The sequence below is a fragment of the Muscardinus avellanarius genome (assembly GCF_963383645.1).
Source record: "Muscardinus avellanarius genome assembly, chromosome: 6".
Lineage (NCBI taxonomy): Eukaryota > Metazoa > Chordata > Mammalia > Rodentia > Gliridae > Muscardinus > Muscardinus avellanarius.
This window is the reverse complement of record NC_137791.1, coordinates 53,474,271-53,493,314: the sequence shown is the minus strand read 5'-3', so window position 1 is coordinate 53,493,314 and position 19,044 is coordinate 53,474,271. Positions and strand designations below refer to the sequence as shown.

At 38.0% G+C, this 19,044-nt stretch overlaps 1 protein-coding gene across 1 annotated transcript in view; it reads left to right on the top strand.

Moving 5' to 3' along the window:
• The window catches only part of METAP1 (methionyl aminopeptidase 1), a gene marked incomplete at both ends in the record, with an annotated part of 51,760 nt that overhangs the window by 15,816 nt on the left and 16,900 nt on the right, over positions 1 to 19,044 (top strand). The window contains 5 exons of the mRNA XM_080697192.1: positions 11,534 to 11,646; positions 12,813 to 12,873; positions 14,730 to 14,821; positions 16,645 to 16,728; positions 17,903 to 18,041. Of these exons, the coding sequence (XP_080553318.1) occupies positions 11,534 to 11,646; positions 12,813 to 12,873; positions 14,730 to 14,821; positions 16,645 to 16,728; positions 17,903 to 18,041 (489 nt within the window). The remainder of the gene's footprint in view (positions 1 to 11,533; positions 11,647 to 12,812; positions 12,874 to 14,729; positions 14,822 to 16,644; positions 16,729 to 17,902; positions 18,042 to 19,044) is intronic.

The window sequence follows — 19,044 nt, the reverse complement described above, 5'->3', positions numbered from 1 at the left end:
CTCATTCTAATGGATGAAGGCTTTTCAGGCATCTGTGGTTCTTGGCATAAGGTCTCTGTTTTAACTTATTGATCTTCATATTTTGTATTCTTCTGCCTATATATATTTTTTTAGAAGTTAGTTGATTTAGTGAAGTTTGGTGTATTCCTTTACCAAAACAAGTCTGAGGTCATCCAAACCACCTTTGAAGAAAAGGGAGTTAAGTTTTTAAAAGTTTTTTTTTCTGTGGCTATATAAAGTGACATTGCTAAATAATGGAAATGCTAGGCTGTTGGGGGAGCAAATGTGGCTAGAGGAGAGAAAATGATGTGACTAGGTAAAAGTTTATTAGAACATGAAAGACAGGATTTGTTAATTTTGACTTGTTATTATCTCAAATCAAAGTATAGAGACAGTTTTACATGAGGTCATTTAATAATACTCACTTTTACATATTGTATTTCTAATGAGCCAGTATTATCATTTTGTACTCAGGAGGTTAAAGCATAGGGAATTTATTTATTTATTTATTTATTTATTTATTTATTTATTTATTTATGGGCTTCCTGGAAGCCCGTCTATCTCCGGGCTACACTCCCAGACCTATTTTATATTTTTTTTATTTGGAAACAGGGTCTCTTACGCCAGCAAGGCTGACTTGCGCGATCCTCCTGTCTCCGCCTCCCAAGCGAGGGGATTACAAGCATGCGCCACCATGCCCGGCGCAGCATAGGGAATTTTAAAGGGCCAACATTTAACACTGCTAGTAAAAGAGCCTAGAACGTTTCTCTACCCAAAAGTTTGCTAACTCATTGAAAATACCTGCCTCATCAGTACTGAATTCCTTCCTTCCTTCCTTCCTTCCTTCCTTCCTTCCTTCCTTCCTTCCTTCCTTCCTTCTGTCCTCCCTCCCTCCCTTACTTCCTCTTTACCTCTTTGTGGAACTAGAGATTGAACCTAGGGGTACTCTACCTCGATCTATACTCAGCCCTATTTTGAATTTTTTATTTTGAAACAGGGTCACACTGTGTTGCCAAGGGCTAAGTTGCTGAGGCAGGCTCTGAACCTGAGGCCCTCCTATCTCTGCCTCCCAAGTTACTGGAATCGCTAGTGTGCACCACTACAACCAGATTTCTTTTCTTTTCTTTTTCTTTATTTTGTGGGTCTGGGGATGGAACCCACAGGCACTTGACCTCCGAGCTACATCGCCTGCCTTATTTTTTATTCTTTATTTGAAACAGGGTCTCACTAAGTTGCAGAGAGCCTCACTAAGTAGCTGAGGCTGTCCGCAAACCGCGATCCTCCAGTCTCAGCTTCCCAAATACTGGGATTACAAGTGTGCGCCATCATTTCCGGCTTACGAACAGATTTCTAAGGGCAGCCTTACTTTATTTTGACCTCCTCTACAAGGGAATTAAACAGCAGGTGTTCCATATGTAAAAAGAACGTAATTATTGCTGCTGCATTGGACTTAAGTTGTTCAGAGTTTACTTATACCTCTGGTATTTAGTATGGTGCCATCTTTTAGTTGAATATAAAGATGAATCTTTTGAATCTATTGGGATGATTTTCTTTAGTAAGTGAGCCTGCTTTAAATCCTTGTGGCTGTGTTATTTAGAGATAGCCCTCAGTGGGCCAGACCCCATGTCTTTCTTATCCTAACAAATTGATCTCAGGTATGCTGTGGTGGTGACGGTCCTAGAGTTTGGTAAAGGATAACCTCCAGAGCTCAAATATTGAGAAAGGCATTAGGGAAAAAAAGGAACTTGGGCACATTAGAAGGTGGCACTTTATTTCCAGAAACAATAGTGAGATAATAAATTGAGATATGAGATAGCAAGCCATTCTCATAACAAAGGTATATCCTTAGGCTTAAAAAAAATGTAGTGTGTTTTGGTCCCTGAATAAAAGTACCTGATTTACATCTGTGTTCATGTGGGTCCATAATTTTCATATCTAACTAGTTTTGGTGTTAAGGCAATTCTGATCTCATAAAATGGGAACTATTTTTTTTTCCCCAAATGGGAAATATTGTCAGTGCTTTCACAGTCACTTAAGGAAAAAAACAAAACAAAACACTAATTATTATGCATTTTTGCTATCAGCCTGAGCCCAGAACAGATTTATTAGGTATCTACTATGTATCTAGCATTTAGGATACAGAGTAGATTGACTCAAAATCTAAACTAACAACTTTTCATGTATAAAGTTCTTTAAGTAAATTATGCTTAGATTTTTTTTTTTTTCTGGAAGAAATGTAGAATCAGCATTCTTTTTTAAAAGTTAGGTGGATGTGTGCATGTATGTCACTACCATCTTACACCCTATTAAGATGTATGACTACTGCTGGGCATGGTGGCGCACACTTGTAATCCCTGGGTTTGGGAGGCTGAGACAGGAGGATTGCACAGGTTCGAAGCCAGCCTCAGCTACTTAGTGAGGCTCTCAGCAACTTAGTGAGACCCTGTTTCCAAATAAAGTATAAAATAGGTCTGGGAGTGTAGCCCAGAAGTAGAAAGCCCCTGGGTTCCACCCCCCAGTCCCCCCCCCCTCACAAATCTGACTACAGTGCACCAATGAAAATATTAAATAAAAAAAAAAAGCGGGGCATTGTGGCACAAGCTTGTAATCCCAGAATTTGGGAGGCTGAGATAGGAGGATTGCGGTTCCCGAACAGCCTCAGCTACTACTTAGTGAGGCCCTTTGCAACTTAGTGAGACCCTGTTTCAAAATAAAGAATAAAAAATACGGCTGAAGGTGTAGCTCGGAGATGGAATGTTCCTGGGTTCCATCCCCAGCAAGAAAAAAAAAGGTTGAGCCGACACAAACTACCATGGGCTGGGGGGTTTAGCTCAGAGGTAGAATATCCTAGGATTCAGTCAGTCCTGAATATCCCCCCCCCCCTCTCTCTCTCTCTCACACACACACACACACACACACACACACACACACACACACACACACACACACACAGAGTTAAGTGGAATTCACCAGTTTAAAAGAAAAAAAACCCTGCCATTAAGATCTGTGATTACAGTGCACCAATTTAAAAAAAAATCTGGGTCTAGAGCTTCGTTCCTTCTTCCCTTCTTTTGGTGGTTCTGGGGGTTGAATCCAGGGGCATTTTACCTCTTATCTATACTCCCCAGCCTTTTTTTTTACTTTTTCTTTTTTTTTTTTGAAACAGGATCTCATTAGGTTGCTGAAAGTCTTAAGTTTCTGAGGCTATTCTCAAACATGTGATCTTCCTTTATCACCCTCCCAAGACCTGGAATTTCACGTGTGTGCCACTGTGCCCAGCCATGGAAACGTAATTTTTTTTGAATAGGTCTTAGAACATTTTTAAGTGTGAGTTAAATAAATGACTCAGGCACAGAATATATTTTTTATGTGTCATAGTAAAGAAGAGCAGTCAGATTGTAAAGTCTTGATTAAAGCACATATTTGCTGATATTTGAGTGACTATCTGTCAGAGTGTACTTAAGTAGCATTTACTTTTTTTTTTTTTTTTTTTTTTTTTTTTGGTGGTACTGTGGTTCCTGGAAGCCCTTCTGCCTCTGGGCTACACTCCCACGGGCTACACTACCAGACCTATTTTATACTTTTTTGTGTGGAACCAGGGTCTCTTAAGCCAGTGCGGCTGGCTTCGAACCTGCATGATCCTCCCGTCTCTGCCTCCCAAGCGAGGGGATTACAAGTGTGCGCCACCACACCCGGCCAACATTTTATTTTTTTATTTTATTTTATTTTATTTTATTTATTTATTTATTTTTTATTGGTGCACTGTATTCATACATCATAGTGGGATACAAACTTTTGTAGACATACATGCACACATTGCCCAGTCAGCCCCCACCCGATCCCCACCCCACTCTCTCCCCATCCCTCCCTCCCATGCTTGGCTTAGTGGTTGACATCTAGTATTATAGCAATTTATCCAAAATTAAAAATGATAATCTCACATAACAGTTTCATTTGTCTGATACCAAGCTTTTGATGACTTAAAGATGACATTTCAATATTTCTTTTTACTTTCTTTCTTACCAGAGAATATTTTTTTCTATTTTTTTTAGGTGAAACTATCATATATTTATATATTTATTTTTCAGGAAAAAAAATCTATCCTAATATGGAATATGGACTCTAGATACCCAAAACGATCTTGAAAAAGAACAAAGCTAGAAGATATATATTTTCTGATTTCAAACCATATAAAGCTACAATAATTGAAACAGTGTAGTACTATTCTAAAGGCAGATATATAAACCATTGGAGTTAAATAAAAGCCTAGAGATAAATTCTTCCATATATTGTCAAGTTATTTTTGACAAGGTTTCCACGAACATTTGGTGGTAGAAATAATAATCTTTTAACTAAATATTGTTGAAAAATAATAATTACATGGAAAAGAATAAAATTGGCCCCTTACCTAATCCCATATACAAATATTAACTCAAAATAGGTAAAAGACCTAAATATAAATCTTAAGACTATAAACTTTTAGAAGAAAATCTGGGTCATAAAACCTCACAACATTGAAATTGGCAGTGATTTCTTGGATATGATTTCAATGGCACAGGCAACAGAAGAGTATACAAACTCCCTAAAAAATAAAAAAAAAATATTGTATATCCAAAGACAATGTAAACAGAGTTAAAAGTTACTGATAGAATGGGATAAAATATTTCCAAATGCTATATCTGAAGGTATATTAATATTCCAACTAGAAATCCTAAAAATTAACAACAATAAAGGCAAACAATACCATTTAGAGATAGGTAAAAGACTAACATAAATAATGAATCTCCACAGATAACCAGTCTTAGTTGTCTGTTGGATGGAAAATCTTGTTTCTCTGGTTCTGGTGTGTGTTACCAATTTCTTCTTTGTAGTTAATCTCTTTGAGTATTTTCTCTAGTGCTGGTTTTGAAGACATAAATTCCTTCAGTTTCTGTTTATCATGGAAGCTTCTTATTTCTCCATCTAATTTGATAGAAAGTTTTGCTGGGTAGGAAATTTTTGGCTGGAAGTTGTTTTCTTTCAGAGTTTGTAATATGTTACTCCAAGCCCTTCTGGCTCTCATGACTTGGTTTGGGAAGTCTGGAGTGATTCTAATTGGTTTGCCTCTGAATGTCACTTGGCCCTTTGTTTTTGTTACCTTTAAGATTCTCTGCTTGGCTTCCACATTGGTCATTTTGACAATTATGTGGCGTGGGGATCCTCTTCTCCGATCCTGTCTAAAGGGAGTTCTATAAGTTTCCTGGACCTGTGTATCAATCTCTTGCTCTGTGTTTGGAAAATTTTCTGCTATTACTTCCTTGAAGAGATTGTTGATCCCTTTGGTTTCACTTTCTTTTCCCTCCTCTATTCCAATTATTCTTAGGTTAGCTCTCTTAAAGTGGGCCCATATTTCTTCAATGTCAGATTCCTGCTGTTGGATATTTTTTTCTAGATTAGAAACTATGCGTTCATTTTTGGAATGATCATCTTCTAAGAGTGAGATTCTGTTCTCCTTGTGGTCTAATCGGTTGTTTGTACTTTGAATTGAGGCCTTTACTTCATTAATTGCATCCTTTATCTCTTTTTGGCTCTCTCTGAGTTCTTTTCGAAGCACCTCTATTATTTCTACAGTTATTTTCCTGATTTGATCTTCTAGAAATCTCTGATTTTCTGTTTTATCGGGTTCTGATGTTGTGGTATTGTGGGCATTCATTGCTCCAGTATTATTTCTCTTTCCCATGATTTCAGAAGTTTGTGCCTTCTCTGGGTTCTTCCCTTGGGTCACTATGACTTCACTTATGGTGTTCTGGATCTCGAGTCAGTAGTATCTCAGACCCCACTACTCCTTTACTGGGTTGTATCACAGAGTCTCCGACCCAGAGAGTCGATAGAGGCTGCTTTAGACCTTGGGGGGTGCCAGGTTGCACGTTCTCCTATGGTGTGATATCTCTGCCAACACCACTACCCCACTGGGTCAAGTCCCAGGGAGTACAGTACTGGGATTTCTCCTCTGTGGCCCACAATTTGACTCACTGTTCTTGAGTACGCGGATGTAGCTGTACTGGATTGGTGAATTCGGTGCTGCTGCCACCGGTGGCAATATGGCGCCGCTGCTACACCCTCGGCTGTGAGGCTAGCGTATTTCTTCTTGGTTTTGATTTCCACTCTGAATCCCTGCAGCGTGTGCTGAGCTCAGCCGCTGGGAGCTTTAGATGCTTCCTGCGCCGAGAAATCCCACCTGGCTGTTCTGCAGCGGCTCACCTCAGCTTGTTGTAGCCGTCCGGTGAATTCACCGCTTCTGCCGGCAGTAAAGCGCTGCTGCCGCGTCCTTGGGCATGAGGCCGGTGTATCTCCTCTGTGGCTCTGAGCTCTGTTCTCAGTCTGCTTTCTCTCTGGAGCCTGGTGATTTTTTTGTTTCTCTGGTGATGGTATTTTCTGGCTATGAAAGGCGCTGATTTTGTGGTAATGGAGATTGGTTGTTAGCGGGGCTCTTAAGCCCCGCTTTTCTCAGTTGCCATCTTCCTGGAAGTGGCCAGCCAACTTTTAATCTATAAAAATTGTACAGTTGCACGTCTCAAGATTGTATTCTATATTAGTTATCACTGAGATATTCAGTTTGTTTGTCTCCTAGTTTTCTGGAAGAATTTGACAGGTATCTTTTATTTTCTTATTTAAAAAATTTTTTTTTTAGCCCCTTGGTTTTATCCCCAGACCTGCAAAAAAAAGAAAGAAAGAAAAAAAATTTATTTAGTTAATTAATTTACTTACTTACTTTTTTGTGTGTGTGGTACTTGGGGTGGAACCCAGGGGCTTTTCTATCTCTGGGCTACACTCCCAGACCTATTTTTACATTTTTATTTGGAAACAGGGTCTCCTAAGCCAGCACTGCTGGCTTCGAACCTGCGCCATCCTCCTGTCTCTGCCTCCCACGCGCGGGGATTATAAGCGTGCGCCACCACGCCTGGCCCCCAGACCTATTTTTATATTTTATTTGGAAACAGGGTCTCACTAAGTGGACGAGAGCCTAACTAGTATCTGAGACTGGCTTCGAACCTGCACAATCTTCCTGTTTCAGTCTCCCAAGTACTTGGATTACTAGTGTGTGCCACCACGCCTGGCTATTTTTTTTTTAAATTCCTTATTTTTTGAGAGAGGATCTCACTAAGTTGCAGAGGGCCTCACTAAGTAGCTGGGGCTGGCTAAGAACTAGTAGTCTTCTTGTCTCAACCTCCCAAGTACTGGGATTACAAGCATGTGCCACCACACCTGGTTTGACAGGTACTTTCAGTATGTATGTATGTATGTATGTATGTATGTATGTATGTATGTATATTTAGCAGGTCTGGAGATGGAACCCAGGGGCATTTGACCTCTGATCCACACCTCCTGCCCTATTTTTTATTCTTTATTTGAAACAGGGTCTCACTGAGTTGCAAAGGGCCTCACTAAGTAGCTGACTGAGGCTGTCCGCGAACTGTGATCCTCTGGTCTCAGCCTCCCATATGCTGGGATTGCAAGCATGAGCCACCACGCCCGGCTGACAGGTATTTTTAAACAGCCAAAAAATTTAATATAAAACTCCCATTATTTATTTATTTGTTTATTTTTGTGGTACTGGGGTTGGAATCCAGAGATGTTCTGCCTCTGCACTACACATCCTACCATTTTTATTTTTTATTTTGAAACACAGTCTTGCTAGGTTGCCCAGGCTGTCCTCAAACCTGTCATTTTCCTGTCTCCATTACTGGGATTACTGGCACGAGCCACTACACCTGGCTAAAAAAAAACATTTAAATAAAGAACTATAGCCGGGCATGGTGGTGCACGCTTGTAATCCCCGCACTTGGGAGGCGGAGACAGGAGGATCAAGCTGCTTTGAAGCCAGCTATGCTGGCTTAAGAGACCCTGTTTCCAAATAAAAATATAAAATAGGTCTGGGAGTGTAGCCCGGAGGTAGAAGGGCTTCCAGGAACCCCAGTACCACCAAAAATAAATTTAAAAAAAAAAGAACTATAATTATTTTTATTTTTGTACCCCTAGTCCTCCACAAAAGTGTGCTTGATTATTTGGATTACAGAGAGAGTTATGTAATATTTCAGAACTGGCTTTACCAATCTTTGTCACCATGGATTACTCTGAACCTCACCTCCAATACGTGAAAACATAGGTTTGTTGTGAAATCTAGTTGTCAGTATGTCCATGTCATCTCTGGAAGAACTGAGTCAGAATTTTGATTAGAAAGTTTCATTACAGGCAAAGCTTAGATGTGTGCAATTATGTTCTGTCAGTTGAAATGGAGGAGGGAGCCTCACAGGACCTTTTTAGGGGGTAACACCTAGAAGTGATGCCAGGCATGAATCAGAAACTTCATTTGGCCCTACCTGCATCTTACCTGGTCTTGTTGCATTGTGATATTTGAAAGAAAGCTTGCAGGTATTTATTTACAATGTTTATGCTTCCGCAATCATTTAAAAATACCTGATTATGCCGGGCGTGGTGGTGCACACTTATAATCCCAACATTCGGGAGGCAGAGACAGGAGGATTGTGGTTTGCGTTTTGCCGACAGCCTCAGCTACTTTTGAGGCCCTTTGCAACTCCGTGAGACCTTGTTTCAAAAAACAAAAAGACTAAAAAATAGGGCTGGGGTTGTAGCACAGAGGCACAATGACCCTGGGTTCCATCCCTGGTACCACAAAACAAAACAAAACACCTGATTAGCTGGGTGTGGTGGCGCATGTTTGTAATCCCGCACTTGGGAGGCGGAGACAGGAGGATCGCACTTGGGAGGCGGAGACAGGAGGATCGCACAGGTTCGTTGTAGGCCTCACTGGCTTAAGAGACCCTGTTTCCAAGTAAATAAAAAATATAAAGTAGGTCTGGGAGTGTAGCCCGGAGGTAGAAGGCCTTCCAGGAAACCCCAGTACCACAAAAAAAAAAAAAAAGAAAGAAAGAAAAGCCCCCTCCAAACCCCTGATTATTATGCAGTTTTGTTACCAACTTCAGCTCAGTACAGATTTATTAGGTATCTTATGATTTTAGCATTTTAGGCTCAGAACTCTAAAGTATAAACTAACTTTTCAAGTGTGTACATTTCTATAAGTAAATTGTACTTAAGAAATAAAAAGTGATAAATGCAAGTAAAGAACTTGCATTCGTTAGATAGCTTTTGGACAATATTGTTTGAGGTCTGCTTTCAATTCTCATTTGGAAATAGATTGTGGAAAGGTTTCAATGGGAACAATTTTACATCCTTTTCTTCTCCCTCCTTCCTTCACAAGAGTATGTTAAATCAAGAGCCTGACTCTTGCTTGCTATTCTTTCCTGAGTTCCAGGAGGAAATTATTCTTGAGGTTCATTTTTTCAGATAGAATCACTTGATGAGGTTTATAGCTGAAGCAGGTGTCAGTTGGCTTAACATTGTGAACAATTTTTTATAATGTTCAGTAAAAAATTGTCTATAATAATCTAGTGGCAGTGAATGGAATTCTCACTTTTGTCCTGGAATGATTGTGTGTGTGTGTGTGTGTGTGTGTGTGTGTGTGTGTGTGTGTGTGTTTTGTTAGGGCTTGAACTCAGGGGCATTCTACCTCCGAGCTTACTCCAACCCTATTTTTTATTCTTTTTTTTTGAAACAAGGTCTCACTAAATTGCGGAGGGATCACTAAGGCTGGCAGTGAACTGGGATCCTCTTGTCTCAGCCTCCCAAGTACTGGAATGATAGACAGTTTTTATATTGACATTAACATTCACAGTAGTTTTCTTGAACTCCAAAGGGGAGAAATTTAAAATTTAATGGCATAGTAGCTCTTCTTTTACTTTGTATGTTATAGTATAAATGTGTTCTCTTCCAAAGTTATGTGAGTGGATTGGTTTTATTTATTCATTCTTGTTAGTTGTTTCTCCAACAGCATTTAACCTTCAGGTGGCTCCATGCTCTCTGGAGAGAAGAGTTACTGGACTGGGAATCTGTATTCTTGTTTCACTGTGTACATGAAACACATCTTCTGAATTTCTTCATCTTTGAAAAGAGAATAGATTTTTTTAAAGATCCTCCCTAAATTACATTACATGACCCATCTACTCTTCATTTCTTACTCTCTTACTACTTTGTAGTGCTGTAAATTGAACCCAGGACTTCACACATCATTTCGTATTTTGAGTAGATTGTTTAAGAGGGAAGTTTTATCTTCCTCATATACTTCTAAATTTAGTTTGAAGGCTAAGTTTCAAAGCCTATAGATAACATGAAAGTAATTGGGAAAAGATCTGTGTGCATTTGGAGGTGTCAATACTTGATTTCAGAGGGATTTGAATTTGTACTATTTAAAGAAGTTTTATTTCACTTGATGGATAAGAGGTGAAGCTAGTATATAAAAATCAGATACCATAGAGGATCTGTCTACTATATGTGAAAAGGATTCTAAGGTGCAGTTTAGTAAAAACATAGCTTTATAGCATTACGTATTAATAACAATATGATAATGTGTATGTGTGTTACTCTTAAGTTTTCTACTGAGTTTTCATTAACTTTCCTTTTTTTTATTTTATTTTGGTACTGGGGATTGAATCTAAAAGCAGTCTGCCTTCAAGCTACACTTTGAAAGAAGGTCTCACTAGGTTGCTGAAAGCTTCACTAAGTTGCTGAGGCTGGCTTTGAACTTGCTGTCCTCCTGTCTCAGCCTCCCAAGTACTGGGATTACAAGCTAGCACCACCACGCCTGTCTAACTTTCCTTTCTTTAAATTTTGGTATGGGAAATCAAATCTTGGGGCATTCTATCTCCAAGCCACATCCCCAGCCTTTTTTATTTTTATTTTGAAACAAGGTCTTGTTAAGTTACTATTTGCTGACCTTGAACCTGTGATCCTCCTTTCTCAGAGAGTTTTGTAAGTACTGGATTACAGGTGTGCTCCACGTGCCCAGTGGTTTTTAGTAACTTGACAGACTATTCCCTCTTCTTTGCCTCTCCTGCATCCTTTTAGTACCTCCTTCTAGAAAGTGGCAAATAATGGCTGTAAAATTTCAAAGCAATTTGAAATATTGACTTAAAAGTCACTTTATGGATAAGTGGGAAATCATTATTTTTGATTTTAAGTTTACTTTGAGGTAATTTAGTTTCCTTGTTTTGTGTGATTTTAGTTGGGGAGGTTTTGCGAGGGCTTATGTTTTATATTTTAAAATGAGCTTTGTGTAAATTGACATTGTAGAGAGGATACAGCATTGGAAAAAACAATTTTATCTGCTATTGCAAAATACTGTTTAGGTAAGGATTTTTCTTCCAAGACATTTAGATCTTTGAAGAGGAGTAGTAAGGTTTGTACACTTGATCTTAGCCAAAAGGCCGAGAAGCGATGTAAGGTTTGTAATACAGCAGTAAAACAGTCGCTTTGCTAGCTTAGGATGGAAGTTCGCTAGGTTTTGTGCCTGGGCTATCTAGCTTGATTTTTAGACAAGTGAGAATTAAAGCATGCTGTGCTCAGCAACTTGATCACTGAAGCATTCCTTTCTTTTCTCTGCGTTCCTCTTACAAATGTCCATCCATTGGTCTCCCAGAAGATGAAAAGGCAAAGCGAGAAGTGTCTTCCTGGACTGTAGAAGGTGATGTAAACACTGACCCCTGGGCAGGTTACCGATACACTGGTAAACTCAGGCCTCACTATCCTCTGGTGAGTAAATAAGGTAATAAGAATTTAGCATTCTTTTAAACCAGGATTCATTTTCTTAAAAGTGATACTTGTAATTTTTATACTGATAATGAACTGTGGAAACAGGATTAAGTTAAAAAGGAACTTGTGTTCTAACTCCTTAGCACTTGTGGTGCATTATTTGGGAGCTGGTAGGGATACTTGGCAATCATGCAAGTGGAGGAAATATTAGATGAAAGTTAAGATGAAATTCTTAACTTTAAAACAGAAGGGTGAGCTGGGCGTGGTGGCGCATGCTTATAATCCCAGCATTCGGGAGGCTGAGACAGGAGGATCGTGGTTTGCGGACAGCCTCAGCTACTTAGTGAGGCCCTGTTTCAAAATAAAGAATAAAAATAGGGCAGGGGATGTGGCTCGGAGGTCAAATGCCCCTGGGTTCCACCCCCAGACCCTCAAAAAAAAAAAAAAAAGAGAGAGGGGTGAAATAGAGTGGATATTTCTGGTTGGTATAATTGTAGTGTGTAATACTATTTTTTTTTTTTTTATGGTACTGGGGATCGAGCCTAAGGGCATTTTACCTCTGAGCTACACTTAAAACCCCTTTTAATTTTTGTTTGAAAATTGCTGAGGGTCTTGCTTTGTTGCTGAAAGCTATCCTTGAACCTGTGGTCTTTCTCTTACTCCCAAATATTGGGATTATAAGCATGTGCCACCAGGCTCAGCTTCTGTAATTTTTAAAATTTTATTTATTTATTTATTTGTTTTTTATTTTTTATTTATTTGCAGGTCTGGGGATGGAACCCAGGGGCATTTGACCTCTGAGCTACACCCCTGCCCTATTTTTATTCTTTATTTTGAAACCGGGTCTCACTGAGTTGCAGAGGACCTCACTAAGTAGCTGAGGCTGTTTGCTAACCGCGATCCTCAGGTCTCAGCCTCCTGAATGCTGGGATTACAAGCGTGCGCCACCATGCCTGCTTGTAATTTTTTTTAACAGAATATATTTCTACCTTTCTTATCCCAAGAAAGGGGTGATAGTAACAATAGGAAAGTAAAGCTTAATGAAATAGATACCTGCTGTGATATTTATGATATCTTTTAAAGCTTTTTTCATTTAATAGGTTTGCACTTATTTGTTAACATTTTTTCTTCATTAATTAGTTTTAACTAGTCTCTTTGATGTTTAGATGCCAACAAGGCCAGTGCCAAGTTACATTCAAAGACCAGATTATGCTGATCATCCCTTAGGTAAGTTCTGCTATGCTAGTTCTTAATTTTTCAGTTTGTGGGGAGTGCTTTTCTTATAGGAATTTTTTGATGCTGTACTTCTGATATATAGGGATGATTGATTTTTTCAAGCCACATACGAATATTTAAGAGATTAAAAGGTTCTGAAAACATTTTTTTTGTAACTGCTAAATACTACATGTAGAATAATACTGTATTTTTTGGTGTTCTACCAACATCTAGGTAAAAAAACAGCCAGTTTTGATTTTTGCATATCCTCTTACCTGAGTTAAGGCAAAAGCAAATTGTGGAGGCCTGAGTAAATGCCCAACTAAAGCCTGTGTATTGTAGCATTACTAGAAAGAGTAGTAATAGAGGTGAAGATGCTACTAGTAATGATGAGGATGTACTGCTGATTCTACAATAGTAACAGAGGTTTATTTTTGCTTAACTGTGTGTTAGGCACTGTGCTAAGTTCTTTGCACGTGTTACTTCATTTAGTACTTTGAACATTTCTGAGGTAGATTCTGTTGTCTTCTCTATTTATAGATAATGATAGATACTCAGGGCCATTACAACGCGCATGTCTTTTCATTTCGCTATATTCGTTTTAATTTAAAAATTAAATTAAATTAAAAGATCAAGGTTTTAAATTAAATTAAAAGATCAAGGTTTTGTATCTTAGCAACAGCCCACAATTGGATCTTTGAATAAGAAAAAAATACATTTTTCTCACATAATAAATATAAGAGAATAAAGCTAAGAGGTCTAAGAGAATAGCTGTTTGTCAGTTTACATTTCAAAGTAATGCATGTTTTGGCCAGGCACCATGACATATGCCAGCAAACCCAGTACTTGGAAAGCTGACAGGAGGATTGTAGGTTGAAGGCTAGCCTCCGCAACTTAACGAGACCATCAAAATAAAAATTAAAAGGGCCGGGAGTGTAGCTTGGATGTAGAATTCCTCTACGTTCAATCCATAGTAACCCCCCAAAATGGTATGTTTTGAGCATAAATTTAGATTAATTTCAGCACAAAAGTTAAGTGATATTTAAGGAGTTTAGTCACTTGAGGAACATCTTTTTATTATTTACTTATTTCTTATTGGTGCACTGTAGTTATACATCTCAATCGAGTATAAGATGATAGATCCCTATTTACTTTTTTAAAAGTTACTTGTAATCCTGGTGTCGTGAAGCATGCTTATAATCTCAGCATTTGGGAGGCTGAGACAGGAGGATTGTGGTTCATGGACAGCCTCAGCTACTTAGTGAGGCTCTTGCCAACTCTGTGAGACCCAGTTTCAAAATAAAGAATAAAAAATAGGGTAGGGGTATAGCTCAGGGGTAAAAAGCCACAGGGTTTCATTCCCAGTACTACAAAAGAAACCCTTACTTTAGGTACACTACACAATCACACAGTCATGAACTATAGTTTGAAAAACATTGCGGTTTCTGGTTTAGAAAAATAGTGTAATTGATTCATTGGTTGTGGGCCTGCATGTAGTTGCTTCACGAGATGTGATTTTGAAAGCAGCCTATAAATTGTATGATACTATTCAAACGTGAATTGTTTGCTGAGTTTATTATTAGCATACTGCCTAGCATGTAATAAAATCTTATCAATATTGACTGATTGCTAATAGATCTGAAAATTTATTCTTTAGAACTCTTCCTTCAACTTGTTTAGCAAATTGCCTTTTCTTGTTGAAAATATTTTAAAAATAAACTAATGTGGACCCTCCCAAAATACCAAAACAGCATTGTGTATCATTGGGAGACTTGAGTATAATTATGTCTTTATGTATATAATTATGCTAATAAATGCTACATCTCTTTTTTCATTTTAATTTTACTCACTTGATTTTTTTACTACAGGAATGTCTGAATCTGAACAGGCTCTTAAAGGCACTTCTCAAATTAAATTACTCTCATCTGAAGATATAGAAGGAATGCGACTTGTATGTAGGGTAAGAGTAATTTTTTTTTTCTTTTTCTCTTTTAGGACTTGTTTAAACAATACTTAGGAAATCAATTATTTGCTGATTTATAAAGAAACAAAAATTACATTGTATGATTTATACTTAGGCATAGTTTGCATTAAAGTCTTATTAATGTCATTTTATGCAAAAATAGCCTATTTAAAATTAGTATGGCAGGTAATCTATATTTACTTGTCAGTTTGTTTCTTTTACTCTTTATATTAATACATTTCCACAGAACCAGGTTTTTACTTGCATCTTGTTTTCACAAATATAATAACAGGACAAAGTTTAAGGCTCACACAGGATTATACAAAAGGACCTTTTGAGCCAGGCTTGGTGGTGCACACCTGTAATCCCAGTACTTGGAAAGCTGAGACAGGAGAATCACAGGTTCAAGGTAGGCCTCAGCAAGTAGACTCTCATCAACCTATTGAGACCCTGTTTCAAAAATAAATATAAAATAGGGCTGGGGGTGTAGTTTGGAGGTAGAATGTCCCTGGGTTTAGTTCCTAGTAACACACACACACACACACACACACACACACACACACACACACACACCAAAAAAAAAAAAAAACCTTTTGTGAAATACTTAGGAAGTATGGTAGTGGTTGATATTAATTAGGTGAAATCACATATTTTTTTAAAAAAGAAAAATAATATGTTATAAAAATAATTGATATATATTTTTTCTTTTTTTGTTACTGAAAATTGAACCTAGGGGCATTGTACCTCTGAGCTGTACCACTAATCCTATTTTTTGTTCTTATTTTGAAATAAGGTCTCACTAAGTAGCTGAGGCTGTCCAGGAACTTGTGGTCCTTGTGTCTTAGCCTCCCAAGTACTGGGATTATAATAGTGTACCACCATGTCCCGGCTGATAAATTTTTCTAAAGAAACATAGATAGGATCATATCTAATAAAATTAGATATGATCTTTAAAAGGTTTTTATAGAATACTTTAAAAATGATTTGAAGCTAGTTGTGATAGTATATACCTATCATACCAGTACTTGGAGCTCAGAGCAGGTTTGAGGCCAGCCTCAGCAACTTAGACCCTGTTTCAAGATAAAAAGTAAAATAGGGGTGGGGCTGTAGCTCAGAGGTAAAATGCCTTGGGTTCAATCCCTAATACCACTAAAAAATAAAAGTGATTTGTTACTCTATTTTCCTGATCTAATTTGGAAAGCTTTATGTCTTTTTCACTTAGTTGCTGTGATTCTTTGAGAAAATCAAGTTATTTATTTATTTATTTATTTATTTATTTATTTATTTATTTATTTATGGAACTGGGGATTGAACCCAGGGGCATTCTACCTCCAAGCTACACCCTCAGCCCTATTTTGTTTTTTATTTTGAACCAGGGTCTCACTAAGTTGCGGAGGGCCTCACTAAGTAGCTGAGGCTGGCCGTGAACCTGCGATCCTCCTGCCTCAGCCTCCCAAGCACTGGATTACAAGCGTGAGCCACCACACCCAGCTTCATCTATTCTTTTATTTCCCTCTACCCTTCTCCATTGTAGAAGTGTGAGAAGACTCAACCTCCGTCAATTGATTATTGTTTGACTTTAGGATATATATTTTCACATAGAAATCATTCAACCATACTAAGAAAATAAGCTTTAGCTCAATTTTAGTTTATATTTGTTTATATATTCTTATTTCTATATTCATCATATTTCATATAGTTACATTGAATGGGAAATTCATTTTACCTATTTTCTAAAAACTAAGATAATACAAAGGGTACAGATTTTTACTTTTTAATAATTTCTTTCTAAATGTTTACTAAGTGTTCCTTTTTTACAGCTTGCTAGAGAAGTGCTGGATATTGCTGCTGGGATGATTAAACCAGGTGTAACTACTGAAGAAATAGATCATGCTGTACACTTAGTAAGAACTTTACCTTTTTACTCTGAAAAATGCAAAAAAGTTTTCGGGAGCTAGGCATGATGGTGCATGCTTGTAATCCCAGCATTTGGGAGGCTGAGACAGGAGGTTAGGAGGTTCGAGGTAGTGAGATAGCAGTGGTCTTTTGCAATTCAGTGAGACCCTGTTTCAAAATAAAGAATACAAATATAGGGCTGGGGATGTAGCACGGTGGTAGAATGCTCCTGGATTCCATCCTCAGTACCACAAAAAAAATGTTTTCAGGGTTGGGGATATAGCTTAGTGGTAGAGTACTAGCTTAGCAAGTGTGACCCCTGGGTTTGATTTCCAGTACTGCCATAAAAACAAAAACAACAAAATACTCTCACAGTATTAGATATTTTTCTGACTGACTGATGTAGTTGTATTAAGCAAATATGAAAGCAAATTTTTGCTTTAAATTAAGAACTTAACCTTTTCATGTTTTATGCATCTATAGACTCAAGGCAAGGGGGGAGTGGGGAATACTCATCCATAGATACTGGGCAATGACTGACTGGTGGTGAGGTCTGAGTAAGCTTGAAATATCATGTTTCAGAAACCTCAGTATTTCAGTTGAGATTTTGTGAAATGATTAATTTTATTTGTGCTTTAAATACATGCTGCTACATGCACCAAATATTCTGAAATAAAAAATCTGATTTCTGAAGCTAGATTAGTAGAAATCAGTGTTCCCTTTTATGTCAACAACATCAAGGCAAAAAACAGATAAGCTAAATATTTATAGTAAATATTATCCAGGGATTCAGGGATTTTTTTTAAAATTAAGATTTCATAGCTGGGCATTGTGGTTCATGCTTGTAATCTCAGCATTCGGGAGGGTGAGACAGGAGGATCTCAGTTCATGGACAGCCTCAGCTACTTAGTGCGGCTCTTTGCAACTTGGTGAGAGTCTGTTTCAAAATAAAGAATAAAAAACTGGGCCAGGAGTCTGATTGGAGGTAGAGCCCCTGGGTTCCATCCCCAGTACTGCAAAAAAAAAAAAAGAATTTTATAAATCCTGATTTTGGGATATTTTTACATATGCTAGTATAATATTTCAAGTGTGCAATAAACATTTTCAGATTTTAAAATTTGATTTGTTAAACAGTTTTTTCTTTGGCATATTCCTAATTATTTTCTTCATATTTTAATATAGGCATGCATAGCAAGAAATTGTTATCCTTCTCCCCTGAATTATTATAATTTCCCAAAGTCATGTTGTACTTCAGTGAATGAAGTCATCTGTCATGGAATTCCAGACAGACGGCCTTTGCAAGAAGGTGACATTGTTAATGGTAAGAAATATGTAAGTGTGACTTTTATCATTATGCACAATGACACAAGGTCTTAGGAGTGTGTTAGTAACTTTGGCTTTCTTGACTTGCTTCCTGTACTTGCTTCCTGTACTTAGGTCTTTTCCTAGTTACAATTTAGTAGGATTTTGAAATCTGAAAACCTTTTTGGTTTTGTACATGTTGTTTTTTTGTGTGTGCGGTAATTGGATGGAACCCAGGGGCATTCTACCTCTGAGCTACACCCCACAGCCTGATTTTTTTATTCTTTGTTATGAAACAGGGTCTCGCTAAGTTGCAGACGGCCTCACTAAGTAGCTGAGGCTGGCCGCGAACCTGGATCTTCCTGTCTCAGCTTCCCAAGTACTGAGATTACAAGCGTGCGCCACCATCTTTGTACATGTTATTTTTAAGATACATCTGGTATAGCCAGGTGTGGTGGTGCACGCTTATGATCTCAGTATTCTGAGGTTCGGGGTTCGTAGACAGCCTCAGCTACGTAGTGAGGCCTTTTGCAACTCAGTGAGATCCTGTTTCAAAAAGAATAAAAAATAGGGCAAGGGGTATAGCTCAAAGGCAGAATGCCTGTGGGTTGCATCCCCAGACCTCCCCACCAAAAAAATAGATACATCTAGTTTGATGCATTTGGTACACCGTGTATTTCTTTCATATTTAACTCATAATGTGATTATTGCCAATAAATGAGATGTCAGTGAAATGTGGAAGTAATGTTGAATAACTTGTAATTTTTATTTAAGTCTACTAATGGTTTTGAAGAAATTGAAGCAGGCTTTCTTAACAGATAAGAGAAACTGTTAGTAATAAATGAACAGCTGATGAAAAGAGCTAAAAATCTTGCAGAAGTACCTTTTTTGAGTAGAGTGGCTTTAAGGATCTGAGTGCTGTGCCATCTTGGAAAGCTGCAAGTACAGAGGAGAAACTAAAAGGCATTTCCCTCTGTGTTCAAAAAACAGTATTGATGAAGAAGGCTCCCTTCGATGGCATT